This window comes from Schistocerca cancellata, chromosome 6 (genome assembly GCF_023864275.1).
Source record: "Schistocerca cancellata isolate TAMUIC-IGC-003103 chromosome 6, iqSchCanc2.1, whole genome shotgun sequence".
In the NCBI taxonomy this organism is placed as follows: Eukaryota; Metazoa; Arthropoda; class Insecta; order Orthoptera; family Acrididae; genus Schistocerca; species Schistocerca cancellata.
This window is the reverse complement of record NC_064631.1, coordinates 589,598,223-589,611,776: the sequence shown is the minus strand read 5'-3', so window position 1 is coordinate 589,611,776 and position 13,554 is coordinate 589,598,223. Positions and strand designations below refer to the sequence as shown.

At 38.6% G+C, this 13,554-nt stretch overlaps 1 protein-coding gene across 3 annotated transcripts in view; it reads right to left on the bottom strand.

The window, feature by feature from the left end:
• The window catches only part of LOC126191061 (centrosome-associated protein CEP250-like), a 462,550-nt gene that overhangs the window by 172,412 nt on the left and 276,584 nt on the right, over window positions 1-13,554 (bottom strand). For 2 of the 3 annotated variants that reach the window (XM_049931775.1, XM_049931778.1), the window contains exon 4: window positions 4,671-4,804. In XM_049931775.1, the coding sequence (XP_049787732.1) occupies window positions 4,671-4,804 (134 nt within the window). Of the gene's footprint in view, window positions 1-4,670; window positions 4,805-6,524; window positions 6,581-13,554 lie in introns of all 3 variants that reach the window. The other variant, XM_049931777.1, reaches the window with a different exon arrangement.

Sequence of the window (13,554 nt, the reverse complement as noted above, 5' to 3'; positions counted from 1 at the left end):
TTCATTTTCTATGCTTGAAATCAAATTATATTTCTGTTGAAACTGCGTCAAAAATTTCTTCATACTTTCGCATCAAGTAAAGAGTTAACACACAATTCATAATTAGATGGACGTGTAACAATATGAACAAGAAATTTTCTTTTAAATTACTGCAAATTGTTATTTTCAAGCCAAAGAAGAATATAGCTTGCCAATTTCCATATTCACTAAATTTTGATTAAAATAACTTCGTAATTGATATTTTAGCAAATTATGTGGCAGAGGATATCCATTATATCTATTTCTTGGGCTCCACATGTGCTTCGCTTGTTTGTCGTACCTTTCTCAGGCTTTTTTGCGTTATGCCTTAAGGCTCCGAACACACGGGCAAATCTCTGCACAATACAATGTCTCCACTACGCACATAGGGGCTTATGGCTTTGTGGAATACAATGGAATGGAAGTGGAGAGCAGCTTATTGATCGAGTGTGCGTCGTATGCAGTGCCTCTGTAAAAATATTTGTCTGTAACTGAAACAGATGTTTCAAAATAGTTCTTCAAGTGCATGCTGTATTTTTGCTACGCGATTATAAACCGCTGTTTTTAGATTTGTGAGTTTTCTTCGCTGTGCAGTTGCTTTTAAATGACGTTAACAAACCGTTCGAAAGAAAACTACATTCTTTGCAATAAACAAAGCTAGACAATGAACTGCTAATTTTTTCGTTATTAGTCATAGTTATGATGATGCTTCGAAATTAAAAAACAAACAGCATATAATTTCAAGAGCTGCCAGTATATAATGAAAACTTATTTCATATGTCATGTGCAGTGCAGTTTATTGTTGCATACAAACATTACAAATAAACTTGTTTTAAAGCTGCCTAGTCGGGAGTAAGATTTTCTATTATGGGAGGTGAGCTGAGTCATGCTGTGCCCAAAGCTTCCTTACCATTCCTTGCAGATTTCCTCTTATGTTTACAGTGACAGTTAACAGCGCATTAACAGTTTTCTTCTCATTTTGTTTAGAAGTGCCTTAGATACATATTCTCATACGTCTCTGAAGGCATTTTGTCTTGTTATACGCAGTGTGACAGTTTTTTCGTGATGAACAGTCAATAACTGCTGTTGTAAATAATGTGCTGGCAATTTCATAATTCTGATTTGAGTGCCGTGCATCTGCTGTTGGGTTATTCTTCGTTGGTTTATAATCTTTACAGCTTGTAGGTCACCACTTATAATGTGGCCCTTGTTTAGCTGTAAACCAGTAATTACGCTACAATAAAGATATCAGCAACAAATCTGAATGCAAATTTTCTTTTCATTTATAGTCCACGTATCTGATGAATACTAAGTATGTCATATGCCATACACAAGTTGACAACTATGAACCCTGTCAATGCCAATTATCAATAACAAAGTTATTTTAATTCAGTTACATGTGATATGCTTTTTAATTGTGAAAGTTATAAAGTAAAACCTTTGTGTCAGTGATTATCCAGAAAGAGAGTTCCATAAAATGACTAATTTTATGGTTTAGTCTTTCAAACTATATGCAAATTATGTTAATAATTGCTTCTGTATAGCTATTGGTTTTGTTTCAGTTGCATATTTCAAAGAAATCCTTGTAATATCTCAGCATCTTAAACACATCCATTAGAAGCTGTTGCTTTAATTACATGTTTTTTCATTGACTATTTTTAATGAAATTATATAGCTGATAATAACTTCAAAAATTATTTTTCTTGTGAAAACAATAACAGACCTGTTATCACAAGACTCTAAGATGGTAATTTTGTAGCTTAGTAAAACATAACAATGTATTAATTATTTTACAGCATTTTATAAAACAACTGACAATTAACACTATTCAGCTGTGTAGTTTAATGTGGATATTATTGCAAAGACCTATGTAATAAGTTCAAATTTAATAAATAGATTAAATGCTACGGGCAGACGGATCCCTTCCAAACAGAGTCCTCCACTCTCAACCCACAGGAAAACGCCCTAGAGGACGCCCAAGAACTCGATGGAAGGATAGGATAACAACGATCCTGAAAGAAGTGGAACCAGCAGCCGTGGAGGAGGACGCCAACGACCGGATGAGATGGACTGCCATCTGCAACAGCTCCCTCCTCTCGTGTAATTGACAGACACTGCGTGTGTGTTTTTTTTTTTTTTTTTTTTTTTTTTTTTTTTTTTTTTTTTTGTAATGTATCCCTCTTGCCTTTTAAACCTTTGATTGAATGCCCTGTTTATTTTTTCGTTTCTTCTTTAAGCTGTAATGTACATATGTAACTTTTACTACTGTATAGAGTACTTTTGTAAGTCTTTTGTCTTTACTTTTCCTTTTGTTCTTCTTGCTGTAGGCCTTAAAGGCCCGATAAGGCAATAAATGATGATGATGATGATGATGAAATGCAGAAGCAATTGATAAATGCACTAAAATTTTTAAGTTGGAGGGAGGGCTGAGTTGTTTGGGGGAGTAGACCAGACAGCAAGGTCATCGGTCTCATCAGATTAGGGAAGGAAGTCAGCCGTGCCCTTTCAAAGGAACCATGCCGGAACTGCCTGGAGCGATTTAGGGAAATCACAGAAAACTATAATCAGGATGGCCGGACGCAGGATTGAACCGTCGTCCTCCCTAATGCGAGTCCATTGTGCTAACCACTGCGCCACCTTGAGCTCGGTAATTTTTAAGTAACTGAAGATGATTTTTCATTCTGTACTTTTTCCTTTAATAAATCAATCTGGAGTCCATACTACTTAACCTTAATACTTGATTATAGTACTGAAAAGTAAATTTTCCCTTGCTATCAATTTCAATAGTAAAATGAGATACTGTGTCTCTTTGAAGTGCGTAACTCATCCTTTCTCAACAGGATTGTATTTTTACACCATGTTCTTCAGTTCACTACTTGTTTCTCATATCCCCAGAAATTAAAAGTGCACTTGCATTTGTAATATGGTGCAGCTATTGTAGTTATTCGAAAGGACAAATAGTCTTAAGGCTGTGACCATCGGTATGTTCCATGACAGACTTTTGTAAAAATTTCCACTGCCATCCATATCAGAAATTCCATTACGTGAAAGTATTTATACCTGTTAAGAAGTTCCATTTTGTACATTTATTCTCGTACAATGTATTTTTAGGTAATACTGAGCTATAGAAACCATATAGCAGTAACTTTTAAACTATTTGAAAAAGTCACAAACAAGCTAATTCAATTATTTATGATGTTAGGATCCTGCAAATTAGAACAAGTTGTAAAGATAATGGATTTCTGAAGTATTGCAAACTTACTAAGATTTTAAGATGTAAGTCAATAATGAAATATTATTCAATACGCCCATGAAAGTTTCACTGCCTAAAAAAATATGAATTTAATATCACTCGACGTTACCTACAAAGAGTATTTCTACATCTGGTTTTTCTGTAATGTGTTACATGATATTTCATTTAGTTATCTGAATTTTGTAATAAATTGTAAGAATCACAGTGTCAGACTCTATTTACTGTATGACTGTTTAGATAACAATACTTATGCTGTTTCAGTTTTTCTTATCATATGTAAAACATAATCAGCAACCAGTCAATAACTCTCTAGTTTCTGTATTTTCAGTTAGTACTTTCATATGAATCATTTTTAGATACAGTAAATTTTACTCTTAACTGAAAGAAGGAAAATCTATTTTTTGGAAATTATTGTAACATAACAATAAAAAATCCAGCTTTATGTACAAAATTAGTGCAGAGTAAACACTTCAAGCTTTTTTAGTCATTTACAGTAGAAGTTCTAGAGAGGATGGTGCACATAAACAACAAAATGTGATTTTCTTCTAACTACTGCTACTGCTAAAATTTGGCCAGCTTTTTAGTTGCAGTTTGAGAACACTTACTCTTGATCAGAAATATATAGTTTTCGAAAAATTTCATCTTTTTATTACACATACCAAACATTTAAGGAGCTGCCTCTTCCTTCTGCATGCGTGCTGGATTTATTTGTGATCACCAACAATTTATGCTTGAATTCAAGGTATCAAGAGCAGGAAACGACAGGCCGAAATGAAAAAAAAAACAGATTTCAGTAGTACTTTTGTTTAACTAACCCTTTGCAACACGAACATTTTGCATGTTAATTGAATTAAATAATAATTAATAGAGGTATAAACAGGGCCTCACTGAAAACTGTTGAACGAAAGGACAGAGCTGGCTTATGAATGATGAATCCTGCTGGCAGTAGAAATACCACACACATTAATTTTCATGCCCCACAAGACAAAGCAATAGGGAAGGAGCAATGGGAATGTACATTACTTTAGCGTATTTTCGAAGTTAATGGCAGCATAAAGCATAAATAATTCATTAAATGTGGATAATTCTTTATCTATGCAACACAATGAACTAGTCTGGCATAGAGGGGTAATATGCCAGTCAACTAAAAGACACAATTCAAACACAGAAGCAGTGTTAAGAGAAGAAATTGCCATCAGTTGTGAAACGTTTTACATACAGTAACAGATCGGGCCAACAGACTTGCAAAACATTCACAGGCAGCCAGTCACGTCCATTAGGGTTAGTAAACATTGCACTTCTGACACCCGTGCTGGCAGGTTACAACATCCTGACCAGGATCTGTGTCAGTTCAAAGAACTGTTACAACAAATTTTTCCAACATTATCGACGTACTCACTCTCTTAGTCTTACTGAGTTCCTGGTCTCGATTCCTCACAAGATTCTCATAGTGCCGAATTTTATCCTCACTCTCTATCAGCCTGGCCTGGAGGGATTCAAATGACTCCCTGTCTCCATCTAGCATTTTACCACCTACAAAACATTCAAAGCAACGTAAACAACACAAATCAGGTGTATGCAGTGGCGGGCAGCAGGGACAGAAAAATAAAAGAGATGACAGTGAGCAACAGCGCTGAAGTTGGGTGCAGGGCTCTTCTACACAAGCGTGGTTGCTATGGACAGTGAGGTCGCAGGGCACAGACATCCAACCAGTAGTACCCCATTGTTTGCTGGCAGTACCTTCCGGTTGAGCAGAGTGCCGAAGCGGATCCTGCTCTGTATTCGGCAGGCCCGAATACGATTGCCGATGCAGAAAGTTGTCCTGACTGCAGGCTTTCGCACCTTTCCCCAGTCCCGCCAGGGGAATGCCGAGGATATACCTACGGAAATGTGACGTCTGGTACCCTCCCAATGAAGCCTAACAATCTTGCTCTAACCCATGCAGTTTTGTTTCTTCTATACTGCACGAAACACAGCTGAAATGAATCTGCTTAACAGAACATGAAAAAACATTTCATGTTCGAAAGAAGCCTTAATACCAAAAATAAAAACAATTGCTACAGCATATATTAAACAAGGTTCAATGTTACAATTAACATTCATGTGACATACAAGCAATCAGAATACTTGTCTGAGATACATATATTATGAAGGGAAAATTATTTGTTTTATTAACACCTAGCAATGAAATCAGCAAATACTGACTTCACCCATTGCATATGAATAACTGGATATTGTAACCATAAATTCTTAAACTCATTTTTTTCAACCTCTATCTTTCAAGATTCCATAAAATATCCTGTCAAAGAAGGTGAAACTAATGAAAAACACTACGATAACTTGCCAATTTAACAACACAATGCTATAGCATAACGTCTGAGTAGAAATAATCTAGGATTATGCAAAGTTGTCTGATGTCCATAAAATTCAAAAATCAGCAAATAAATATAAAAGGCAACTTAAAAGAATCAGTAAATTCTATAAATTAACTTTACAAAAAATTATCTATGCAAGAAAATGATGTGTGAAGATGTTGAAAGTAAGCAGCATAAACAAAAATTTCGTGTTTTGCCTAATAATTTCATAGAATTCTTGGAACATGACGTAAAAGAAAGAAATATACAATAATAAAGTAATATTCTGTCTCTTAGAAAAGACATCAGTGGTATAAATATACTAATCTGTATTTGATGTAGTTATGTTTCTAATATCTTACTGTCATATGTATTTTTTAATTACTGTGTTTATATACATATCAATTATTGTTACTCTAAATAGAGTTACAATAATTCCTCTCTACAGGGGCTTAAGAAAATTCTGTCCTATAAGCTTATCATATTTTCTTATCTTCACATTTTCTTTAAGTGGATATGTTTTATGTGTTTCCACTAAAATTTATCACTGTAGTTACAGTGTGGAGTGTCATAGCTCACAAAACTAAAATAAAATTAAGTTTTAACTTCCTGATGTCTACTGTTACCAAAATCCAATCACCTTCCTGACAAGATGTAAAATTTGGGTATGAAATGCTACTGTTGGATGTCTCTGCCACTGAACACATTAGAATATGCAGTAAACAAAAAATTATTACCACATTAAATTTATATAACAGCTATAAAATAAAATGAAATGAAACTTAAAATACTATTATGATGTGCAAGTGCTCATTAACATCTGAAAATAAAAGAACTAAAACTCAGGGTGAAAACTAATAAACAATGTACTGTATATTACGCCACAAAATGTTATCCACCTGTTTCTGTGCCATTGCTTGCATTTGTTGAAACATTTGCCTCTCTTCCTCTTTCCCTAAAACAGAATTTCTTTTGTTGAAAACATACAAAATGACACAAGTGCCAACTCCATCACATCTATAACCAGACAATAAAGGAAGAGAGGGGTTGGACAATTTTAAACCTAACAATATTTTCGTCAGTATTAAATAGTACAATTTCATCACAGTTGCTGTTCTTCTACTACCAGTTTTTCTTGTTTAGAAAGGCTTTTAAAATAAATATAAGCTGGACCTGACAAGGAAAGATGAATAAGTTCTACCATGCAAACATGCTGCAAACTAATGAAACTCAGTAATATTATAGATAAATAAACATTGAGAATGTTGAAAAAGAATTTCAAATGCTTGGCAGTGTAAGAATGGAATTACAGCTAGAACTTCTTAGAAACAGAATTTTTATGGAATGTAGACAGGTAATTATATACAGTACTAAAAAATTTCCTCAAGCCTTAAATTTTAATTGAAACTCAGTCAGTATTTGATAAATGTTTTTAACTTTGTGAAATATAATGATATGCATTTGGCACTAGATTTCAAATGGCATTATAGCAAATAAGGTAAATCTCTCTTCTGCAGGATGGACTAAATTTACATAAAATAACAATGAAAAACTTATATGTCAGTGAAAGGTACTTTCTTAATGTTCCTAAGTACTGCATACACAAATATTAGCTGAAGTATTGCCAGCTCTCTATTAGTACAAAAGAAACAAATGGAAACAATGAAATCATGTTCAATTACACAGAAAAGTTGGCAGTGTCTGAAAATATCTTCAACTGAATGACAAAATTGAATTATTTAAGCTTTCAGTACCAATAGTCACAAAAATATAAACACATTCTATAATAAATGTATCAGTTGCCTGCTAAGTTAGATATGATTATCATAGATGTACATGGACTTCATTAAATAACAAAAATTGTATGATCAGAATAATTATGACATAAATGTCTGAAAATAGTTTGATTGATTACTTGTAAGTATACCATCAGGAAATACTGTTATTTAATACAAACTGATATTGTTGCACCACAAATAATTTACTAGGCATGGCTGAGTAAAACTGAGACATCTTCCACTGTCAATGCAAGAGGTAGTAGAAATGGGTGTTTGGGGCAGCCAGGCGATGTTACATTTTGGGCTACCTTTGCAGGTACTTTCAGTAGTTGCCCAGCAATTACGACGCAGCCCGGCACAGCAGAGGTACCAGATTCATGACATCACTGATGCAGCAGAAAAGCAAAACTACTGTGCTGTAGGTGAACTGATTGCTCATGTCTAAGGTATGGTCCTGTTATGGTGACTTTGAGAGACATAGATGCTTTAGCAAAACAAGGGTGGTCCAAGCCCATATAAATATTCCTTATTTATAGTCAGAGGTATGGTAGTCTACCAGCTCTGAGGGGGGACATACGACAGTCTGTAAGTTTATGAGTAGACACAGATCAACCAGTCTGCAGCTGCAGACTTTGCTGCTGCTAACTGTGGCGCTGTTCCTCGTCCTGAGTCGAATGATGTGTGCTTAGTGGCTTCCAACTAGTGGGCACCTGTGTGCCTACCACAGCCGCACCTCCTACCCCTGGAGGTCCACTGTTCAAACTCGGGGTTGTGCAGCCGTTCAGTCACCATTGTGTGTGTGTGTGTGTGTGTGTGTGTGTGTGTGTGTGTGTGTGTGTGTGTGTGGAAACTCTTTGCTTCCTGGCTCTACTCAGGTATCACTGCGGACACTGCTGCTGCCATGAGCCATCCCAACCATGGCATGATTCTGCCAGGCAGTCTCTAGTGTGCGTTACGAGTTATTACCTGCTGCTGCCATCAGCATCCTTACTCTCACCGTCACCTGCTAGCAACATGACACTGAAGGCTGTCAGGTCATCAGCTGATGGCTGCGCCTCCTTGCAGGCCATGTACAGCTTATGTCCAGGGGAAGCTGACTTCTCCATCATCATGACTACTATATTTGATTAAATGTAATGGAATGTTTTAACAACGACGTTTTTATGATAATTTTTTTGGACGATCCACGCACTGCTCAACTGATACCCGCCCAGGGTGGTGGACCACTGAAATCCTACCTCTACAAACCCAGTTTCAGCAGCCACCGACCCAAATAAGTGGTACCAGAAGTGACTGACGACTGCATCTAGGTCCAGGACCACGTCTGCAGTCTCAATGAGTAGCGTCAGAAGGGTCTGTCACCTCTACATTTTGATGACACAGGAACCTCACTGGCCACCATCCCTGGAGGAGATATACTACTACAGATGAGCATCATCAACACTTAGTATGGTGAGTGCAATGTTTGTTTTGTGTTTTTGTTTGACTGCAATGGTCATGGACAGCCAGTGGGTTTTCGCCAGGTGTTTAATTGTAATTAGATGTGCAGTCTGAGGAAAGTGAACTCAGTCTTCTGGGAATTGTAAAAAAGTATTAGTTTGTGCCGATTGGAATGGGCATTTTATTTGGTTCTGAACTGGGGATAAGGCTCATTGTGTTAAGTATGTAAGGTCATAGGAGTATCCAGTCAGGCAGAAGATAAATTTACGATAAGAAATGCTGTGTTAGTAGTCTATTTTAGTGTCCTCATCATTGTTCTATACTGCCCGCTTATAGTTTGTTGTTATTTGTGTAACTGATGGAAGGTCAACCATGTCGTTAGCACAGGGGACTACCCCGGACCAGCCCAAGTACCTCGATTGAAAGCATACAATGGGAATATAATTATCTAAGCAATTAAAGGCTGTGTAATCAGACCAGTCAGATATAGCAGAGAAAGTACAAGTTGAGAATGGAAGGAAACAAGATTGGAGTAGCACAGTTACTCGAAAGAAGTGGAGAAAATGCGACTGGAATCTGACGCTTGGTGAGCTGATAACGCCAGCAATAAAGAATATTGGGATTTTAATGGAGCATGAGAGATTACGAAAGAAGTAGGAAGCACTACATAAGGAGAAAGAAGTTAGCAGTATGAGTTAACTTCGTGCGCAAAGTACCAATATTGCAGAAGTTAAGGAGAGTAATGTAGAATTATTAACTCCAATATCTTGCGAAAATGTAAAGTGTTAATCAGGTGTAGTGCCAGACGAAGTAAGTGCGTGCTGTACTGAAGTAAATTAATTTGTGGATACCAACAAGGGTGACATTGACTTTGGTGCCGTACTATCTACGCCACTGAGTGATAATGGGTGCTGTTTAAAGGCCGTGGAGCCTGGGCCAGATGTAGAGGGACGAACACGTGCCATTGATTTTTGTGTCGAGCAGGGTGTTACTGCTAACGGTAATTTGTTGTAGATACTGCGAAGGATGCACAGGGACCTATTGATGACGTTAAGTAGGTTGCGAATGTTGTCGATAATAATGTAGTACAGACACATTTATTGCCGAAGGACGCTGATTCGTCGCCACCTGTGATGGTGCCGCCCCCTCAGAAGGGGGCGGGAGGGAGGAAGAGTAAGATTTCTGAACTTGCAAGGTTAGTGATAGGGCCAACAAGGCCGAATCCTTTTAGGAATGTGTACCTGAATCAGGAGGTTTGTAAATTTGATGATACTCGCAATGTTATAGGTACTAATGGTGAGAAAAAACGTCGTGTAACTGTTCTTCGATAGCGCACCGTCAAACTCTGGGAGGCATTGTTGCAGCCGAGGAAGCCGACTGCATGTGATACAGGGACACGAGGTCCGCCGAGCATGAGAGCAGAATCGTCTAAACTACGTACGAAATTGTTGAAATTCAATGCACGCCATAAAAAGAACTTGGTTTTGGTAAGAAAATGCGTAAGGAAGCATTGTACTAGAAGAGGTAGGTCGGTCTGTAATTAGTGTTAAAGCACAGGGAAGAATTGGAACTACAGACCAGTGTATCGCGAGTGGCAGTGCTGAATGTAGTGTCAGTATGAGCACAGTTTTAAGTATGTGTTTTCTGAGGGAATGCAAGGATAACTTTTGTTTACAAGGCAATGTTCCAAATGATGTGTCAAAACAGTGACTAAAGAAACTACCTGACAGACGAGAAGAAAAAGTGAAACACGAGAAGCAAATGAAGGAATCGTTTTCTGTGAAACGATGTGTTAAAGGAATCGTCAGAGAAGGAGTAGTTTTGGTAATTTTATTTCATAATTCTATTAAATGACGATCCAATAGGGTGATGTTATGTGGAAATGGGAGAAGTAGATTGGGTTACCTGTGCCAAGCCATGATTAGTTAAGTCAGAATTAGGTAAGAAGCAGCCTGATAAACAAGGAAAATACTACACGAAAAAGAATTGAGCGAAAGTGTTGACTGATTGCTGAGGAATTAGAGAGGGAAAGATAATTTGGTACATTAATTATACTAGTTTGTAAAGCATGATGCAGAACAATGTTTAAGAAACAGCCAATAAATACTGCGGTTTAAACTTAACTAGTGTAAAAGAGCAAACTAGGAAAATGACAGTACTTTATACACTCTTTAAAAAATCGGGACGGAAATCGGTAGATATGTTATATGTATACAAACAAACAAATGATTACAGTTTCAGAAATACTGAACAATTTATTCAAGAGTAAGAGCTTCACAAACTGAGCAAGTCAATAACGTGTTGGTCCACCTCTGGACCTTATGCAAAGAAGTGGTTCTAGGCGCTCAGTCCGACTGCTACGGTCGCAGGTTTGAATCCTGCCTCGGGCATGGATGTGTGTGATGTCCTTAGGTTAGTAAGGTTTAAGTAGTTCTAAGTTCTAGGGGACTGATGACCATAGATGTTAAGTCCCATAGTGCTCAGAGCCATTTTTTTGCAAAGAAGTTATTCAGTTTGATATTGACTTTTGTGCAAGGGGGCACTATCTTGCTGAAATGTCAGCCCAGGATGGCTTGCCATGAAGAGCAACAAAACGGCTCATATAATATCGTCGACACAGCACTGTGCTGTAAAAGTGCCGCACATGACAACCAAAGGGTCCCAGCTATGAAAAGAAATAGAATGCCACACCACCACCTCTGGTCGTCAGGACGTATGGCGGGTGACAGTCAGGGTTCGAACTGAACCCTAATGACCAGCGAAGACGTGGTGGAGAAGCCTCGGACAGTGGTGCACTACCAACCTGGCTGTCACCCGCCATATGGCCCAATAACCAGGAGTGATGGTTTGGAGTGCCATTTCCTTTCATAAGAGAGCGGCTTTGGTGACCATCCTCAGCGCCCTTACAGCACAGCAGTACTTCAACAATATTCTACGCCACATTTTGTTGCCCTCCAAGATAGGTATTCTCGGCTTACATTTAAGCAAAATAATGCCCGCCCACTTGCGGCAAGAGTTTCTACTTCTTGTCCTCGTGCTTGCCACATCATACCTTGGCCAGGAAGGTCGACTGATCCCTCCCCACATGAGAACGCTTGGATCTAATGCGCAAATCAGACATAATTTGGCACGATGCCTTCAGGAAGACAGTCGACATCTCTGTCAATCAACGCCAAGGTGAATAACTGTGGTAAACCCACAATTACCACTGTCTTTTGCCGTCCCCCTCGCTGCAGATCCGCACACTGCGCCGACACATCACACGGCACTCGATGCACTGAGCTAAGGTCACTCACTAGCTGCAGATGCAAGGATCGACACCAGAGGCGCCACTGTCGGCCTCCAACGCGAGTCAGCAACACCGGCTGAGTGCGCCGACTGAAAACTAGCGTCACCAACATCAGTACATCTACACTTATCTATATTTATGCCGACGTGGGCCTCCTGGATTCAGTCAATGCCGTGCTGAAAACTATTGCTGAACATGCAGCCCTCAAGATTTGGACATTGTTAAACTACTGACCTTGTATCGCTTCTGAGCAGTTCCATGATTGTACATTGTGCTGTCTGGTGTTGTATTCTACCAATAAACGGAATATACAAACTAGTCTTCGTTTGTGTTGTGTCCCATAACAATAACTGATTGCATAAGGTTCAGAGTTGGACCAATATATTATTGACTTGATCAGTTGTAAAGCTTTTTCTCTTGAATAAATCAAGCTTTCTCTCTTCAATAAATCATACGATTTTTCTGAAACTGTTCCTTCACAGTGCATCTTTTTTTGTCTAGGAGTGTATAATTGTCAACTGCAGACTTTCCATAAGCTGGATCCAGAGGTCTGGATCTGTTGAAGGAGGAAGGCGTGTTGCACCGCAAATAATTTACTGGCCACAGCTGAGTATAATTGAGACGCCCACGGCTAATGAAAGAGGCCGTGGAAGTGCGTCAGATTGAGCTGGCCTTATGAGTTGTCTTGTGACAGCCAGAGCGAGAGCACCAGCAGCAGCGAGTACTGTTTGTATAAAGCGTTTATTTTGCATTTTGTTTACGACCTTCCACTAAGGAAGGGATTCTATTTGTGTTTATCTGCTTTGCATAGTAACTAACAGTTCCTGATAAAACTTTACGTAGTTTTCGTGTTAGATTTCTTAGTGTTTTCTTGATCGTTTAGAACAGAAAGCGCCCTAAAACCGTCTTTTGTTTGTTTCGCGGCCGTTAGCCACTAGTCACTTGAATCAGCAGTTGTCTTGTGACAGCCAGAGCGAGAGCACCAGCAGCAGCGAGTACTGTTTGTATAAAGCGTTTTTGTACTTATTTGCTGCGCTTAGCTTTTAAATAGTTTTTCTGGGAAAACCTAGCGTAGTTTTCGCGTCTCGTATTTCAGTGAGTGTTTCTTGATTATCAGAGTAGCTCATCAGAAGATTATCTTGGAAATTTGTCACCGTATAGGGTAGGGTAAACATAGCCATGTGTAGGGACTGTGGTTGTTGTGAGCGGACGCAAGGAGAATTGGCCACTCTTCGGGGGCAGGTGGAGGCTTTGTCTGTTAGGCTCATCGAGCTCGAGGCGCAGGCGTTGGCTCGTAGTGGCGTTGGGGCAACTGTGGTGAGACCTATGCCTACTTCGGTGGCCTTGGAATCACATGGAACCCCTGATGTCGCTGCGTCTTCCGGCAGTGAGCATCTTACCGGTCAGCCATCACTCCAGGGT